The sequence below is a fragment of the Panthera onca genome, chromosome A3, assembly GCF_046562875.1.
Source record: "Panthera onca isolate mPanOnc1 chromosome A3, mPanOnc1 haplotype 2, whole genome shotgun sequence".
Lineage (NCBI taxonomy): Eukaryota > Metazoa > Chordata > Mammalia > Carnivora > Felidae > Panthera > Panthera onca.
Window position 1 is genome coordinate 85106611 of NC_138341.1, and position 14300 is coordinate 85120910.

At 48.4% G+C, this 14300-nt stretch overlaps 1 protein-coding gene across 1 annotated transcript in view; it reads left to right on the forward strand.

Moving 5' to 3' along the window:
* GPR45 (G protein-coupled receptor 45) overlaps positions 1 to 4029 on the forward strand; it is an 82582-nt gene extending 78553 nt beyond the window's left edge. Inside the window, exon 2 of the mRNA XM_060609894.3 lies at positions 2335 to 4029. Coding sequence (XP_060465877.1) covers positions 2406 to 3692 — 1287 coding nt within the window. The 5' untranslated portion in view covers positions 2335 to 2405 and the 3' untranslated portion in view covers positions 3693 to 4029. The remainder of the gene's footprint in view (positions 1 to 2334) is intronic.
* The last annotated feature ends 10271 nt before the right edge of the window (positions 4030 to 14300 follow it).

Consider the following 14300-nt stretch of genomic DNA (forward strand, 5'->3'; position numbering starts at 1 on the left):
ATAGGTAGAATATCCACCATACCCTTGAGGCCTTAAGGCTTCTTGCTGTGTATTCTTTTGTCACATCCCTCTGGGCAGTTGCTTTAGTGACCCACTATTTCTTAGGTCACATTTCCCACTGAGCGAGTGAGAGCATTTCAGCTCTGCCATCAGTGGCCAGGCTCTGGATTAGCTGCCCTTGGGTCATCTGCCCAGTCCAATCAGCTATATAAGCACACCTCGAAGCTATTGCAGGTTAGGTTTCAGACCGCTGCAATAAAGTGAATATCGAAGCAAAGTGAGTCAAATGACTTTTTTGGTTTCCTGGCATATTATAATTTCCTGTAAGCATATTAAAGTTATGCTTACACTAAACTGTAATCTCTTAAGTATGCAACAGCATTATATCTGAAAAAAACTATGTACATGCCTTAATTTAGCATAATTTAATTTATTGCTTTTATAAAAAATGCTAGCCATAATCTGAGCTTTCAGTAATTTACAATCTTTTTGCTGGTAGAGGGTCTCGTCTCCATGTTGATGGCTGCTGGCTGATCAGGGTGGTGGTTGCTGAAGGTTGGGGTGGCTGTGGCAATGTCTTTTTTTTTCCTCCTCCTGTCCCCCACCACTGCCATGCTGGCCACTGTAGCAATTTCTTAAAATAAGACAAAGATGAAGTTTGCCACATTGATGGACTCTCTCTCACGAACAATTTCTCTGGAGCACGTGATGCTTTTTGGTAGCAGTTTACCCACAGTAGAACTTCTTTCAAAATTGGAGTCAATCGTCTCAAACCCTGCCTCTGGTGTATCTACTAAGTTCATATAATATTCCCAATCTTTAGTTGGCATTTCAAAAATCCCCACTGCGTCTTCACCAGGAGTAGATTCCATCTCAAGAAATTACTTTCTTTGCTCATCCGTAAGAAGCAACTCCTCACCCATTAAAGTTTTATCATGAGATCGCAGCAATTCAAACACAGTAATAATGAAAACGTTGGAAATGTTGCAAGAATTACCAAAATGTGACACAGAGACACAAAGTGAGCAAATGCTGTTGGAAAAATGGTGCCGATAGACTCGTCCCACACAGGATTGCCCCGCACCTTTGATTTGCAAACAAACAAAACGCAGTGATCTGCAAAGTGCAGTAAAGTAAAGGGAAGTGCCGTAAAACAAGGCATGCCTCTATTGGAAATGGTGAGGAGTGAGGGAACGGGAAACGTACTATAAACATCCTCGCTCTGGGTAGAGCCACGTCACCTGTTGGCAGGTATACGGCAGATTCAGGTGCACCCGCAGGTATTACCTATAAATGAAGCAATAGCCAATTGTAACATTGTAATTGGTTTCCTTCAGGGCTGTGGGTGATCGAATGCCGTCTGGGATCCAGGCGTGGTGAAAATCACTTTATGGGTATTCTCCCAATCTTTGCAGCTCCTCTGTAGGGGCCTGATCATTACTCCTATGTTATAGATGAGGAGGTCCTATCAGCCGAGGTCAAGCAGAGGTTAACCTGCCAGAGGGTGCCAGAAAGTAGCGGAGGCAGGCTTTACCCAGCCCAGGCAATCTGACTCCATTCCTGAGCTACCGAACACTGTTCTGACCACACCTATGAGAAATGAAATAAAACTGAATGTTGTCTTTGAAAAGAGCTTATCTTCAGGGAGAGTTTCCTCCTTCCCATCAGCAGTTCCAAAAGTAATCCTCGGCAGCACTACAGTTATCTAAGATATTAGCATTAGGGGAAAGCGGGTGAAGGGCATCTGAGAGCTCCCTGGATTTTTTTCTGACAACTGCATGTGAATCTACATTTCTCTCAAAATAAAGTTAAACAAATATTATAGTAGCAGCATCAACTACCATTTATTCGTTAATTTCAATTCGACATTGGGCATCTTCTCTGTGCCAGGCACCGTTCTTTCTCTGCTGGGAATATAGCGGAGAACAACACACACACAACACACACACGCGCACACACACACACACACACACACACACACACACACCCCTGCCCTCATGAAGCTGGCATTCTAATGGAAGCTGGCCTGTGCAAAGCTCATTTGGCCAGGCTCCTTATCATAAAAGTTATTAAATGCATGCTCATCACAGAAATATTGGCTAACGCTGGATTCACGTCCTTATCCCCATAAAGTAGGTCTGATTAGATTTCCCTAGGCTACTTGACAAGACTCATAATATTTGTGAATACCAAGCCTTGTCCTGAATGGCAAATCAACGAGCCGTTCTTTCTCTCCATTCTGTTTAGAATACTTGTAAAATCTAAACACTGCTCTATTCAAAACGTGCTTGGAAAGTCTCACTCCCTTCTCTCCCCTGCTCGTCTTTGCTCTAGGCTACAGAGAGCATCCAAGTAGGAGGCTGCAGACACAGTCGGCTGTCATGCAGATGATGAGGCTGTGATTGATGAATTGCAAATCCTGGCTAGTGCTCCCAAAGAAAACGGCTCTCTCTACCATTCCAGTATCCTCCAGATCCAAGACATGCAACCCGCAGACAGGAAATGGCAGCCACCAAAGCGCTGAGGGGAGCCCTTCCAGTCGTTTCTGTCCCGGCTCCAAGTTTTTTCCCATGATGGCCTGCAACAGCTCCACCATCAAGACCTACCAGTACTTGCTGCTGAACGGGAGCAATGTGTCCGACTCCGGGGCCACCCCACCACCCGCCCCCCTCAGGATATCCTTGGCAATAATCATGATGCTGATGATCGTGGTGGGGTTCCTGGGCAATGCTGTCGTCTGCATCATCGTGTATCAGAGGCCAGCCATGCGCTCCGCCATCAACCTGCTGCTGGCCACGCTGGCCTTCTCCGACATCATGCTGTCCTTATGCTGCATGCCCTTCACGGCCGTCACCCTGATCACGGTCCACTGGCACTTTGGGGATTACTTCTGCCGGCTCTCCGCCACCCTATACTGGTTTTTTGTCCTGGAGGGCGTGGCCATCCTGCTCATCATCAGTGTCGACCGCTTTCTCATCATCGTCCAACGCCAGGACAGGCTGAACCCGCGGCGGGCCAAGAGGATCATCGCCGTCTCCTGGGCGCTGTCGTTCTGCATCTCGGCCCCGTCGCTGGCAGGCCGGACGTTCGTGGAGGTGCCGGCGCGGGCTCCCCAGTGCGTGCTGGGCTACACGGAGTTTGCGGCGGAGCGCGCCTACGTGGTGGCGCTGGTGGTGGCCGTGTTCTTCGTGCCCTTCGGCGTCATGCTGTGCTCCTACCTGTGCATCCTGCACACCGTGCGCAAGAACGCCATCCGCGTGCACAACCAGTCCGACAGCCTGGACCTCAGACAGCTCACCAGGGCCGGCCTGCGGCGGCGGCAGCGGCAACAGCAGGTCAGCTTGGACTTGAGCTTCAAGACCAAGGCCTGCACCACCATCCTGATCCTCTTTGTGGGCTTCTCGCTCTGCTGGCTGCCACACTCGGTCTACAGCCTCCTGTCCGTGTTCAGCCGGGGGTTCTACTGCAGCTCCTCCTTCTACACCACCAGCGCCTGTGTCCTGTGGCTCAGCTACCTCAAGTCTGTCTTCAACCCCATCGTCTACTGCTGGAGAATCAAAAAATTCCGCGAGGCCTGCATAGAGTTGCTGCCCCAGACCGTCCAGATCCTCCCCAAAGTGCCTGAGCGGATCAGAAGGAGAATCCAGCCAAGCACCGTCTATGTGTGCAATGAAAACCAGTCCGCGGTTTAAGGGACGGGAGGGAGGAGCGCGTGGAAGGTTCCAGGACCGAGCTCAGAGTCCTGGCACTTTGGCCCTAGCCAGCATTTCCGGTGGCCCTGTAAGCACAAAGGTACGCCTCTGTTACCAGATAAGCTGCTGCTTCAAGTTGGCAAGATGAATTTTTTTTTTTTTTCTTGCTACAGGAGAGCAGTATGTGGGTCTGATGGAAACTGGAAGGTAGTTGGGACAAAATGGGGATGGGGTGGGCTGTGTGGGCAGGAAGTTAGGGAAGAGGAGGGGTCAGGGAGGAAGGCTCTGTCCAAAGGGCTTCCAGTGCTCCTGTTTAAGAGAAACCCTGTGGTGCCATATTCTGCCTTTCTTTTTTTTTTTTTTTAATTTTTTTTTAACATTTATTTATTTTTGAGACAGAGAGAGACAGAGCATGAATGGGGGAGGGTCAGAGAGAGGGAGACACAGAATCCAAAACAGGCTCCAGGCTCTGAGCTGTCAGCACAGAGCCCGACGCGGGGCTCGAACTCACTGACCACGAGATCATGACCCGAGCCGAGTCGGCCGCTTAACCGACTGAGCCACCCAGGCGCCCCGTGTAGTGCCATATTCTGACATGAGAAACCCAGTAGCTGTCATCTCACAGGTTACCCCTCATTTTATTTGACGCCAGTATTCTTAACAGGTACTTATGTTTGTGGCACGTGGGGAAACAAGCAAGGATCTCCGTGTTGGTCGGCTGTACATCTCTGATCATGCCGAATCATCCTTTCTATAAACCAGAATCATGCTGGGAAGCAGAGCGAGCCCCTGTGCTAGTCAGTTCCCCAGTGTGACACATGGGAAGCCTCAGTGGCTTGAAGCCCAGAGAATGATCTGGGTCCTTTCAGCTGAGGGCTCGTGCATGTACCAAGCCCCTCCTACCTGGCCCAGCTCTGTCCCCTGTGCCCTGAAGCCCTTCACCCTCCCTGCCTGCCGTAACTGTGACTGTCCTCTCTCTTTCCCTCCACTATTCCCCGCTTCTCCCTTTGTTTCATCCCATCCATCCAGCCTACAGGAAAAAAAAAAAAAAAAGAAAGAAAGAAAGAAAACCACTCCTCCCGAAATTCATCTTTTCAGCAAGTGTCTGTAGTGACTTGCTTTCAGATTCAGAAGCGGTCAGTAGGCTTTGTTTACATGTTTCCTCTCAACTCCCTGAGGCTGCAGGTTTTGTGAGCTGCTACATGGACTTCAGCGCTGGGGCTGCCGGCAGGGGGCATCATACACACAGACCCAGTTCCCCATTGAGCTCTCCTCCTACCTCAGAGCCGCCTGTCTGACTGCTGCAGTCTGGGCCACCTACCCCAACCTGGGGCTTCCCACCCCAGGTGGGCCTGGGAGCCCACGACTAAAGCTGCCTGGAGGGGGACCTTTCTGCTTGTGCTGCACACTTGGCCGCCGTGCGCACAGGGCCACCCATCGCTACCAGGAGCTTCCGATGTTGGCGGATGATTTTCAAGTTCAGGCGGGCCGCTGACTCCACCGAGTTCTCCTCAGAGTTTCAGATCCGAAGAGAACGGGAAGTTTAAGGAGAGATTCAGAAAATCTGATTCCGAGTCCAACTCTGCAGGGAACCAGTCACGCGAGCGTGTTCATTTTACCTCGCTTCTCTGGGTCTCATTGTCCCATTTGCCAAGTGAGGAAGGAAGTCCAGATGATCTCCAGTGCCCCTCTCTCAGATTCTAAATGTATATGTTTTCTACTCAGAGTCACCAGATCCCCTGCATTTATTAAGTGCCTACTGGATGCAAGGCACTGTGGGGGGGTGGGGGTTAGTGATGAATATGGCATGGGCTATGAGCAGAAGCAGCTGTCCAATTTATTTTAGGATGATGGTGACTCCCAACTTGGCCTAACAGCACAGAAGCTCTCTTTGTGTCTCTTTTCCTATTTCTTTTCCAAGATTGTGTTAAGAGGCCAACTAATGCTCTCTTCCTGTGGTACTGGTGACAGAGGCAAAGAAAGAGAACACCATTTACATTAATCTAAGCCTAGAGGAAGGTCTGTGAAGAAAATACCACTTCTTTCCCACCCACTACCCATCCTTTTGTATTCAGACGAGACAGAGAGACATAGAGACTGAAGTCTGGCAATCAGTGTGTGATTGATTGAGGTGGGTCCCATCGATTCTGTGTCCCTAGTGCACCCAGTAAGGCCATGGTTTGCCTTCAGTTCCCACGAGGCAACTAGCGTGGCCTCCGTGGTGTCCAAAAAACACAGCCAGACCAGCCAGGGTAACAGGCCACTGGGCACCTCCCCTCTGGGGGGCATTTAAGAGAATGTTCTTGAGGAGCAAAAGAGAAATCACACACTGAATGAATGAAGGTATCGAAATTTATATCACTCAGTGTTATATGACGTATGCTGGACAGTAATATATATGTTTTAAAATAATAATTTTGTATATATTTTAAATAAAGTATTACTGCTCTTTCGGTGTATAAGACTATGTCCTTACCAGAATTAGCACCAGGGCCATCAATAGTAAGCCACAAATCTGGTGTCTACACCTCCTAGGACAACTTCAGGAAATCTAGAACCTTGAAATTGCTAACCAAGCGCAAATGACTATAGGATATTAACGTGATAAGATGACAATGGGGAGACTATTTAAACAATGGGGGGGTCACAACTGGAGCTCCCAACTAAAAATCATTCATGGCCCCACTAAGTACCTCCAGCTAATTAGTCTTCACCTCTGACTTCAGCCTGCCACCTTCAGAATTCTCCCCCACTTCAATGAGCCTTTAATGAACTTCGCTTTCCTAAAATAGTGCATAACTGCCAAGTTCTTACATCTTTCCCTGAGGCTTGCGGTCAAGCCCTCTGTTGGCTTTTGGTTTATATCTTCTCTTTAGCCCTGGGGCACCTGACTTTTCTTCTGTGGGGCCTGGGCAGTGACTGTGGTAACAACGACCTCAGAAGCTCCTGGGGAGAGCCTAGCCTCAGACTGTCAAACTAATACTGACTACCCCTAAAAATCCAGTGCCTTCTTGTCTTGAATCTTGATTCCCTGTGGCTGGAGCGAAATAAAAGCAAAGTTTCGCTAGGACGTTCTGATAGCCAAGCTGAGCAAGAAAAAATCTAGATCAATTCCCACGTTGCTGCACTGAGCCCTGGGAACGTTTTCCCCAACATCATTTACAGCACATGGTTTTTTTGGACTAAAACCCCCACCATGTTAAGTATTTCCTACATGGCTCTGCTTGCTTCAGCTGAGAGTGATGGATAAGGTATGGGCTGTGCCACAAAGCAGAGTGTGGCCCTCTGAAGTTGGGGGAATGCCCAGAGACCAGGCATTTGATGTTATGGAAACGCACGGGCAGTGGCGTGCGGAGGGCGCGTGCTCTGGGATGGGACAGTCCAGACCCCAGGGCCACCTTGCTCTCCGTGGGATTCTGGGTAAGTCATGGAGCATTTTTGCACCTCAGCTTCCTCATCTCCTAAATGGCAGAACTACCCCAGCCAGGGGGCCTCCGTGAAGAATAAGTGAAATAATGTGTATAAAGGATCTAGCTCAGGGCCCGGTCCAGGGTAGAGGCTGAATGAACGGTGGCCATAATGATCACGGTTGTATTGCCAACTTGTTTTATGGCGAAGATTTGTTCTTTGGGGGCAAGCGTAGAAATTTGTTTCGGAGACTGGCTCTTCAGTCCAAATCCTAAGATTTCAGGGCTCAGCTGACAAGAACACAGCACGCAGCGAGGCCCGGAGCATTGGTTTGACTTCAAAGGGCAAATTTCTCAGTGGCCGGCACTGCACCATTTCATTCTACTGGAAGCTCTCCCTGGGCGGTGAGTTGGCCTCCCAGCACTGCTAGTGGAATGGGCTGGATGGGAGGGGGGGGATGCACCCCCATTCCCATGCCTGGGAAAGCATCCTAAGGTGCACGTGCGGCTGTTCCGAGGGCGGTTCTGAGGTCTGCAGAGAGCAGAGTAGCATAGTTAGGACCACAGGGAGGCAGGAAGGAGAAAGGAAAATGGCTTTAAGACAATAACCTTGCTTCCCTTGGTCCCGGGGCAGTTAGGTGAGACCTCCGCTTGTGGGGTTGCTCAGTTATCAGGTTCCTTTGATCCAGTTTCCCACTAACCCTCCAGGGCACTGTCTTTATCTTTGTGGTGGGGTTTGCCTCCTGAGGAAAGGAACAATGGCATAAGACACATCACACTCCCCTGATCTTTCCTGGCCAAGAGCCGAGTCACATGACCACAGCCAGCTGCACAGCAGGCTGGGAAATGGAGTCCCTGCCTAGTGGGGAGAGAGGATGTGCCCAGCCACAGCTTTCTTAGCATGGAAGGGGAGAAGGATTTGGTGGATTCCCAGCAGTTTCTGCCAAAATATTCCACGATTTTGAAAAACAAGGGATCCTAGCACACATACAAATTCTGAAATCCTGAGCACAAATGTCATAAGTGAGCTTTGCTCATTGTAAAATAAAAACACCTCTACTGCATCAACCCAACAGTGGTGTCTCTGCACCTCTAGCCGTCAGCATAAAGGGACCTACATCCACAGAGAAAACCTGCATGCATTTATGCCTGTGCCATAAGGAGAGAAAGCGGCCACATTTAATATTTCAGACACAAAAGAAGAACGACATGAAAGCTAAACTATTTGAAAATTTGCAGCTACAGGGGCACCTGGGTGGCTCAGTGGGTTAAGCATCCGACTTCAGCTCGGGTCATGATCTCATGGTTCGTGGGTTCGAGCCCTGAGTCTGGTTCCAGAGCCTGGAGCCTGTTTCGGCTTCTGTGTTTCCCTCTCTCTGTGCCCCTCCCCTGCTCTCTCTTTCTCTCTCTCTCAAATGTTAAAAAAATAAAAAGAAAAAGAAAAGAACATTTGCAGCTACAAAGAAATGAATTTGGTCAGGATAAAAAAAAATTACTGTTTCAAACAACAGTCAACAGTGATGGAGACCAACTCTAAGAAGTTAAATATGTTCAAGGCAAGAGCATAATTTCAAAATTGTGCCTATTGCAAGGTAGAGACTGGTTGCCCGTGGCAAGAGGGTGAGGGCGGGGGCACAGGCCGGGCTGAGGCGACTGAACTCTCCACGGAAACAGAGGGCCTGGGAACCCTAGCTGGGAAGCTGGCGTTTTGATTCTGTAAGAATAAAAGGAGGTTTGAAGGCAAAAGCATGGTGTGTGTGTGTGTGTGTGTGTGCGTTGCACCCACATTATTGAGGCAGGTGTCCAAAGTTGCTTTAGCAGACAGTTCCAGTCTACCTTCTGCTCCCTCGTTTTTCATCCTGGAGAATCCAGGACAAGATATTAGAGGAACAAGAGAGTTTCCTGAGACTGCCTGGCTCAGAGAGCAAACCAGGAGGGGCTACGGCACAAATATATTTTCTTTTTTTCTTTTTAATATTTATTTATTTATTTATTAGAGAGAAAGAGAGAGGGAGAGAGTGCGCACAGAGGAAGGGCAGAGAGAGGGGGAGAGAGAGAGAATCTTAAGCAGGCTCCATGCTGACAGTCCAAAGCCCGACTCTGGGCTCTGTCTCATCACTGCGAGATAGTGACCTGAGCAGATATCAAGAGTCAGAAGCTTAACCGACTGAGCCCCCCCAGGCGCCCCTACAGATATTTTTTTCTGATTAGTCTGATAGGAGCAGAAAGAACTTACCCGTATGAGAAACACTTGAATGTGACCAGAACTTTACCTTGTTTCGATCACAAATCTGAGGGTACTAATATACAAGTTCAGCCTTCTGAGGTGCTCAGATAAATGTCCGAAGACCCCGGGGTAATAAGAACAGATCCTTGGGGCGCCTGCGTGGCTCAGTCGGTTGAGCGTCCAGCTCTCGATTTTGGCTCAGGTTGTGATCTCACGGTTCGTGGAATTGAGCCCCATGTGGGGGGGGTTCTGCACTGACAGCACAGAGCCTGCTTAGGATTCTCTCTCTCTCTCTCTCTCTCTCTCTCTCTCTCTCTGCCCCTCCCCCCATGCACTCTCTCTCAAAAATAAATAAATAAACATTAAAAAAGAAGAAGAAAGAATAGATCCCTTGCATTGGATCTGTGCGTTCCACCCCCTCTGTGTTCTTAGCTGCTGCCTTCGCCAATCACTGCAGTTGAGGGGGGAAATAGCCAAGCTCATTTTCAGAAGCATTTTAAAAGACAGATTTGCTGCTCCTTATTAACTGTCCTTGAGGGACTGTATTTCTCATTTCCTCCCGCACTGAAATGCTGCTGCCCTATTCCCTTGTCGCAGTCTTTTTCTGTCGCGTCACGAAGTCTTCCAATGTTTTATTAAATCACGAAGACAGGGTCACTAACCTCGCCATAAAAGACAAACAAGACTGAACAATTTAAAAAATGCATAAGGAAAAATGGAAAACGGAGTTTGCTTTCAAAGTGTGAACAAAGGCAAGGGGGAAACATTATGGGAAACAGGAGGCTCTTTCTTCCCAATGCTTCCCACACTTTCTGGAATTTGCTGGGCCTCTCTGGAAGCGGTCAGTCCAAGCTACTCAGAAGGTTTCATCCCCCTTGTGGAGAGCCCTGGGGCTTCCAACATGCATCCACCTGAGACCTGCATGGTGGTTGGGGGAATTCTGGGTTCACTCAGGCCCAGATGAGACTCCTGCCTTCTTCCCCATTCCTGACAGGGAGGATGTCCCACAATATTTTGTCACCTGGAGTTCAATCTCTGTTACACTTTGTGTGAGCCTCTTCTGCCTAGAGGTCCTCTTCATTCCCCGACCCTTTCTCTGGTTTTCTCCAATCTTTCTGTCTCCTTCTGACAATACAATAGATACATATGGGTAAGCTTTCAACTAGATATGAGAGGATACTATTAAAGTTTAGATTTAGATTCTGTAAAAGAATGATATAGTCTCCATCCTAATGAATGAATGTTCGCTGGCCTTAAGGAAAGTTGTAAAAATCATATCTACTAATTTTTTTTTCAGTTGTAGATTTTTTATGGGGCACCTGGGTGGCTCAGTTGGTTAAGTGTCCGACTTCGGCTCAAGTCATGATCTCATGGTTCGTGAGTTCAAGCCCCACGTCGGGCTCTGTGCTGACAGCTCAGAGCCTGGAGTCTGGTTCAGATTCTGTGTCTCTCTCTCCTTCTCTCCCCCTGCCCCTCCCTTACTAGTGCTCTGTCTCTCTCTCTTACAAAAATAAACTTTAAAAAAATCTCAATGATAGGTTTTTTATTTCAGTTATAATTTGCTGCTTGTAGAGATGAAAACAGTAATTGAATTTTTTTTACCCCAGCACAAAGAAAATTAAACATGTTCTAATCTTTTATAATAAAAAACCACAATTGTATTCATATGTAATAAATATAAAAAGTGTATATTTTCTTTTGCAAAGCTCAGATCATGCTATATACCACACTAAAAGTCTGTAGCCTGGTATTTTTGGTTTTTAAAATTTTGTTTTTGTTTTTGTGGGTGTTTTGAAGTGCTTTCTAATGGCTGGAGATCTTCCATTGTGTGGATGCACCATAAGCTAATTACCTGAAGTACTCCCTGTTTTTTGCATAATTTTTTTCTATTTTTCATTATTTTTAAAAAATGCTGTAATGAACATCCTTGGCATAAATTTCTCCGCCAAGCCACTGACTGTTTTCTTAAAATAAACTCGAAAAGTGGAACTGGTGGCTTTTAGGACAATACATTTTTTTTTTTTTTTTTTTTTTTTAGGAAGTCTATGGCAATTTACTCTCTCACCAGATGTGCTTAAGAATTGCCAACAACTTGAGAAACTGCATGGGCAGGTCATAAAGCACTTCCCATTAACCACCAATGGCCCCTCCGCCAACAAGCTGGGCAGAGGCTCCTTTGGGCCTCACTTGGGTCATGAATTGGGACATCAAGGTTTCTGGGAGAGAAAACACGCAGCCATTTTGACCAAGGAGGCATTATTCAAGAGCTCTGCACTTTTGCAAAGGCTAAGGCCAATGAATATATATTCAGTAATTACATGTAGAAAGGTGTCACAGAAATAACTGTTAAAGATATTACACCTCTCCGGGGTGCCTGGGTGGCTCAGTCGGTTGAGCGTCCGACTTCGGCTCAGGTCATGATCTCAGGTCCGTGAGTTCCAGCCCTGCGTCGGACTCTGTGCTGACCACTCGGAGCCTGGAGCCTGCTTTGGAGTCTGTGTCTCCCTCTCTCTCTCTCTCTCTGCCCCTCCCCCGCTCATGCTCTGTCTCTCTGTCAAAAATAAACATTAAAAAAAAAAAAAAAAAAAGATATTACACCTCTCCAGAAACCAATTTGGGCTGACAGGATTATTTGTGGCAATCACAGGCTAGCTTGAGTCAGCCAGACTCGAGACACCCTTTGAACACAGCAAAAGTCTGGCTGGCTGGTGGGCTGGGCCTAGGAAGCGTTTCCAGACCCTTCTGTTTTCCGTTTCTCACCTTTATACTCTCTAAGACAACCTTTTTTACCCTGCTGTTAGAAGCATATTAAGTGTTTAAGTTCAATTCTCTGAACTGAGAGGCAGAGTATAATACAGTTGTGGCTGCCCCTGGTGGCCTAATCAAAAGGAAGTATTAAGCTCATCTCTTATTTTCTGTCTTCTGATGCTTTGCTGCCCGTGGAGAGGATGCCACTTTCAGGGCTAGTTAATTCCCAGAGGGAGTATACAGCTCGCCTACCAGTGCATCTCTTAGATACAAATCACCAATTCAGAGCCCACACCCACCACCTCCTCTCGGGCTCTCATGCTCTGGACCACTGTCCCCCTGCCCTGATCAGCCCAGCACCTGGGACCAGACATCCAGCCTCTATACCCCCGAGCCTGCTGAAATCCAAACTACCCGACCCTAAGCTGTTTCCCCTTCCTGACCCATTCCTTCCCTGGGAACCACAATAAAGACTCTTTAGTGCACACTGTACCCACCCACCCACTCCTTGTACATCCTGACCAACGCTGGTGATTCCTCGCGTGACCCCTATGGCGTGGCATAGCCCCTCTTCCCGGGACCTGAATATCAAAATTATCTTTTCTTTCTTTTTTGTTTTTTAAATTTTTTTTAATGTTTATTTTTGAGAGAGAGACAGAGCACAAGTTGGGGAGGGGCACAGAGAGAGAGACACACACACAGAATCCGAAGCAGGCTCCTGGCTCTGAGCTGTCAGCACAGAGCCCGATGCGGGGCTCAAACTCACAGACTGAGAGATCATGACCTGAGCCGAAGTCGGTTGCTTCACCAGCTGAGCCACCCAGGCGCCCCCCAAACTATCTTTTCAATAGCAATCATCTCCTGGTCTTCCGGCTTTACCATACCTCAAATCTTCTGTTCATATATTTTATTTTATTTTTTTAACGTTTATTTTTGAGAGCGAGAGCATGTGCATGCGTGAGAGGGGGAAGAGCAAAGGGCGGGGGAGACAGAGGATCTGAAGCGGGCTCTGCGATGACAGCGGAGAGCCCGATGCAGGGCTCGAACTCACAAACCGTGAGTTCATGACCTGAGCTGAAGTTGGACGCGCAACCCGCTGAGCCACCCAGTAGCCCCAATACACTACATTTTAAAACGAAGGATTCTCCAAATAAACTGGTTAAAACAATTTGTGTTGTCTTTTTGGTGGGGTCCCTTCCCACGTCACTAGGAACTATGTGAAGATTAAGAGTTGGTGGTGGTTGGACAGTTGGTCTTCCCACAGCACAGTCACTTGTGTTTTTGCTTCTGCTGAGAAGCGGGATGAAGCCTCAGCCCCCAGCCTCATCTGGCATCACCCCCTGCCTTCTCCCCGGGCTGCAAACTGAGTCTCTATTTTCAAGGGGCGATCATCCTCCCCACCTCCAGGCTTGGCTTTGCTCTTCCCTCTGCCCAGAGCGCTGCCTTTCTTACCGAGGGTTCCTCGTCTGTGCCGCGGACCTGCACTGCCTCCTCTTGGCATTCGTCCCACTGGGTCGTAATCTCCACAGTGAGCTCCGGCAGGGCTGAGACTGGATGTGTCTTTTTCGCTATTTTATCCACAGCGCTTAGCACAATGCCTGGCACAGAGCGATCTTCCAACATGCGCTTGGGGGACGAATGAATGACTGAGTGTTATGAATGATGGAATCATGGATTGAGAAGGGAAAACTGCCCCCTCGGCATTAAATACAGTTCCTGGTAACGTGAGCCCTTTAGCCACGGCCTCCCTCTGTGGCAAGGTCGGTTCTATTTCTGCAGTTGCGTGAACAGGGTAGTAACTTGGAGTGAGTCGCCACGGCTGTGACTGCCCCAGGAGGGATCACAGCTCCACACCAAGGAGGGCCCTGGACAGCTCCCGCGTCCTTCTGGCCCACTGCACGTGCGTGCAGGCACAGCCCGGCAGGTTGGGAATGGCTGACCTTCCCCGTCAGCTGCTAGGAAGCAGCTCATTTTCTGGTAGTTGCACAAACACAAGGTATCTGGAAATTACACCAGTAGGTGCACAAAGCGGAATTTGGCACAGCCAAATGAACGTTGCTGACGTTCAAACTGCGTGAGATTAGTTACCGAAGCAGGGATCGTGCTCTTGCACTTGAGGTGTTGAGACACCCAGCCTTGCCCTGTGACGACATAACCTTCGCCGTGGATTGCAACAACAGTCTGCAGTGCAGGTGCGGAAACATGCTAAAAGTCCCCAGCCCCAAG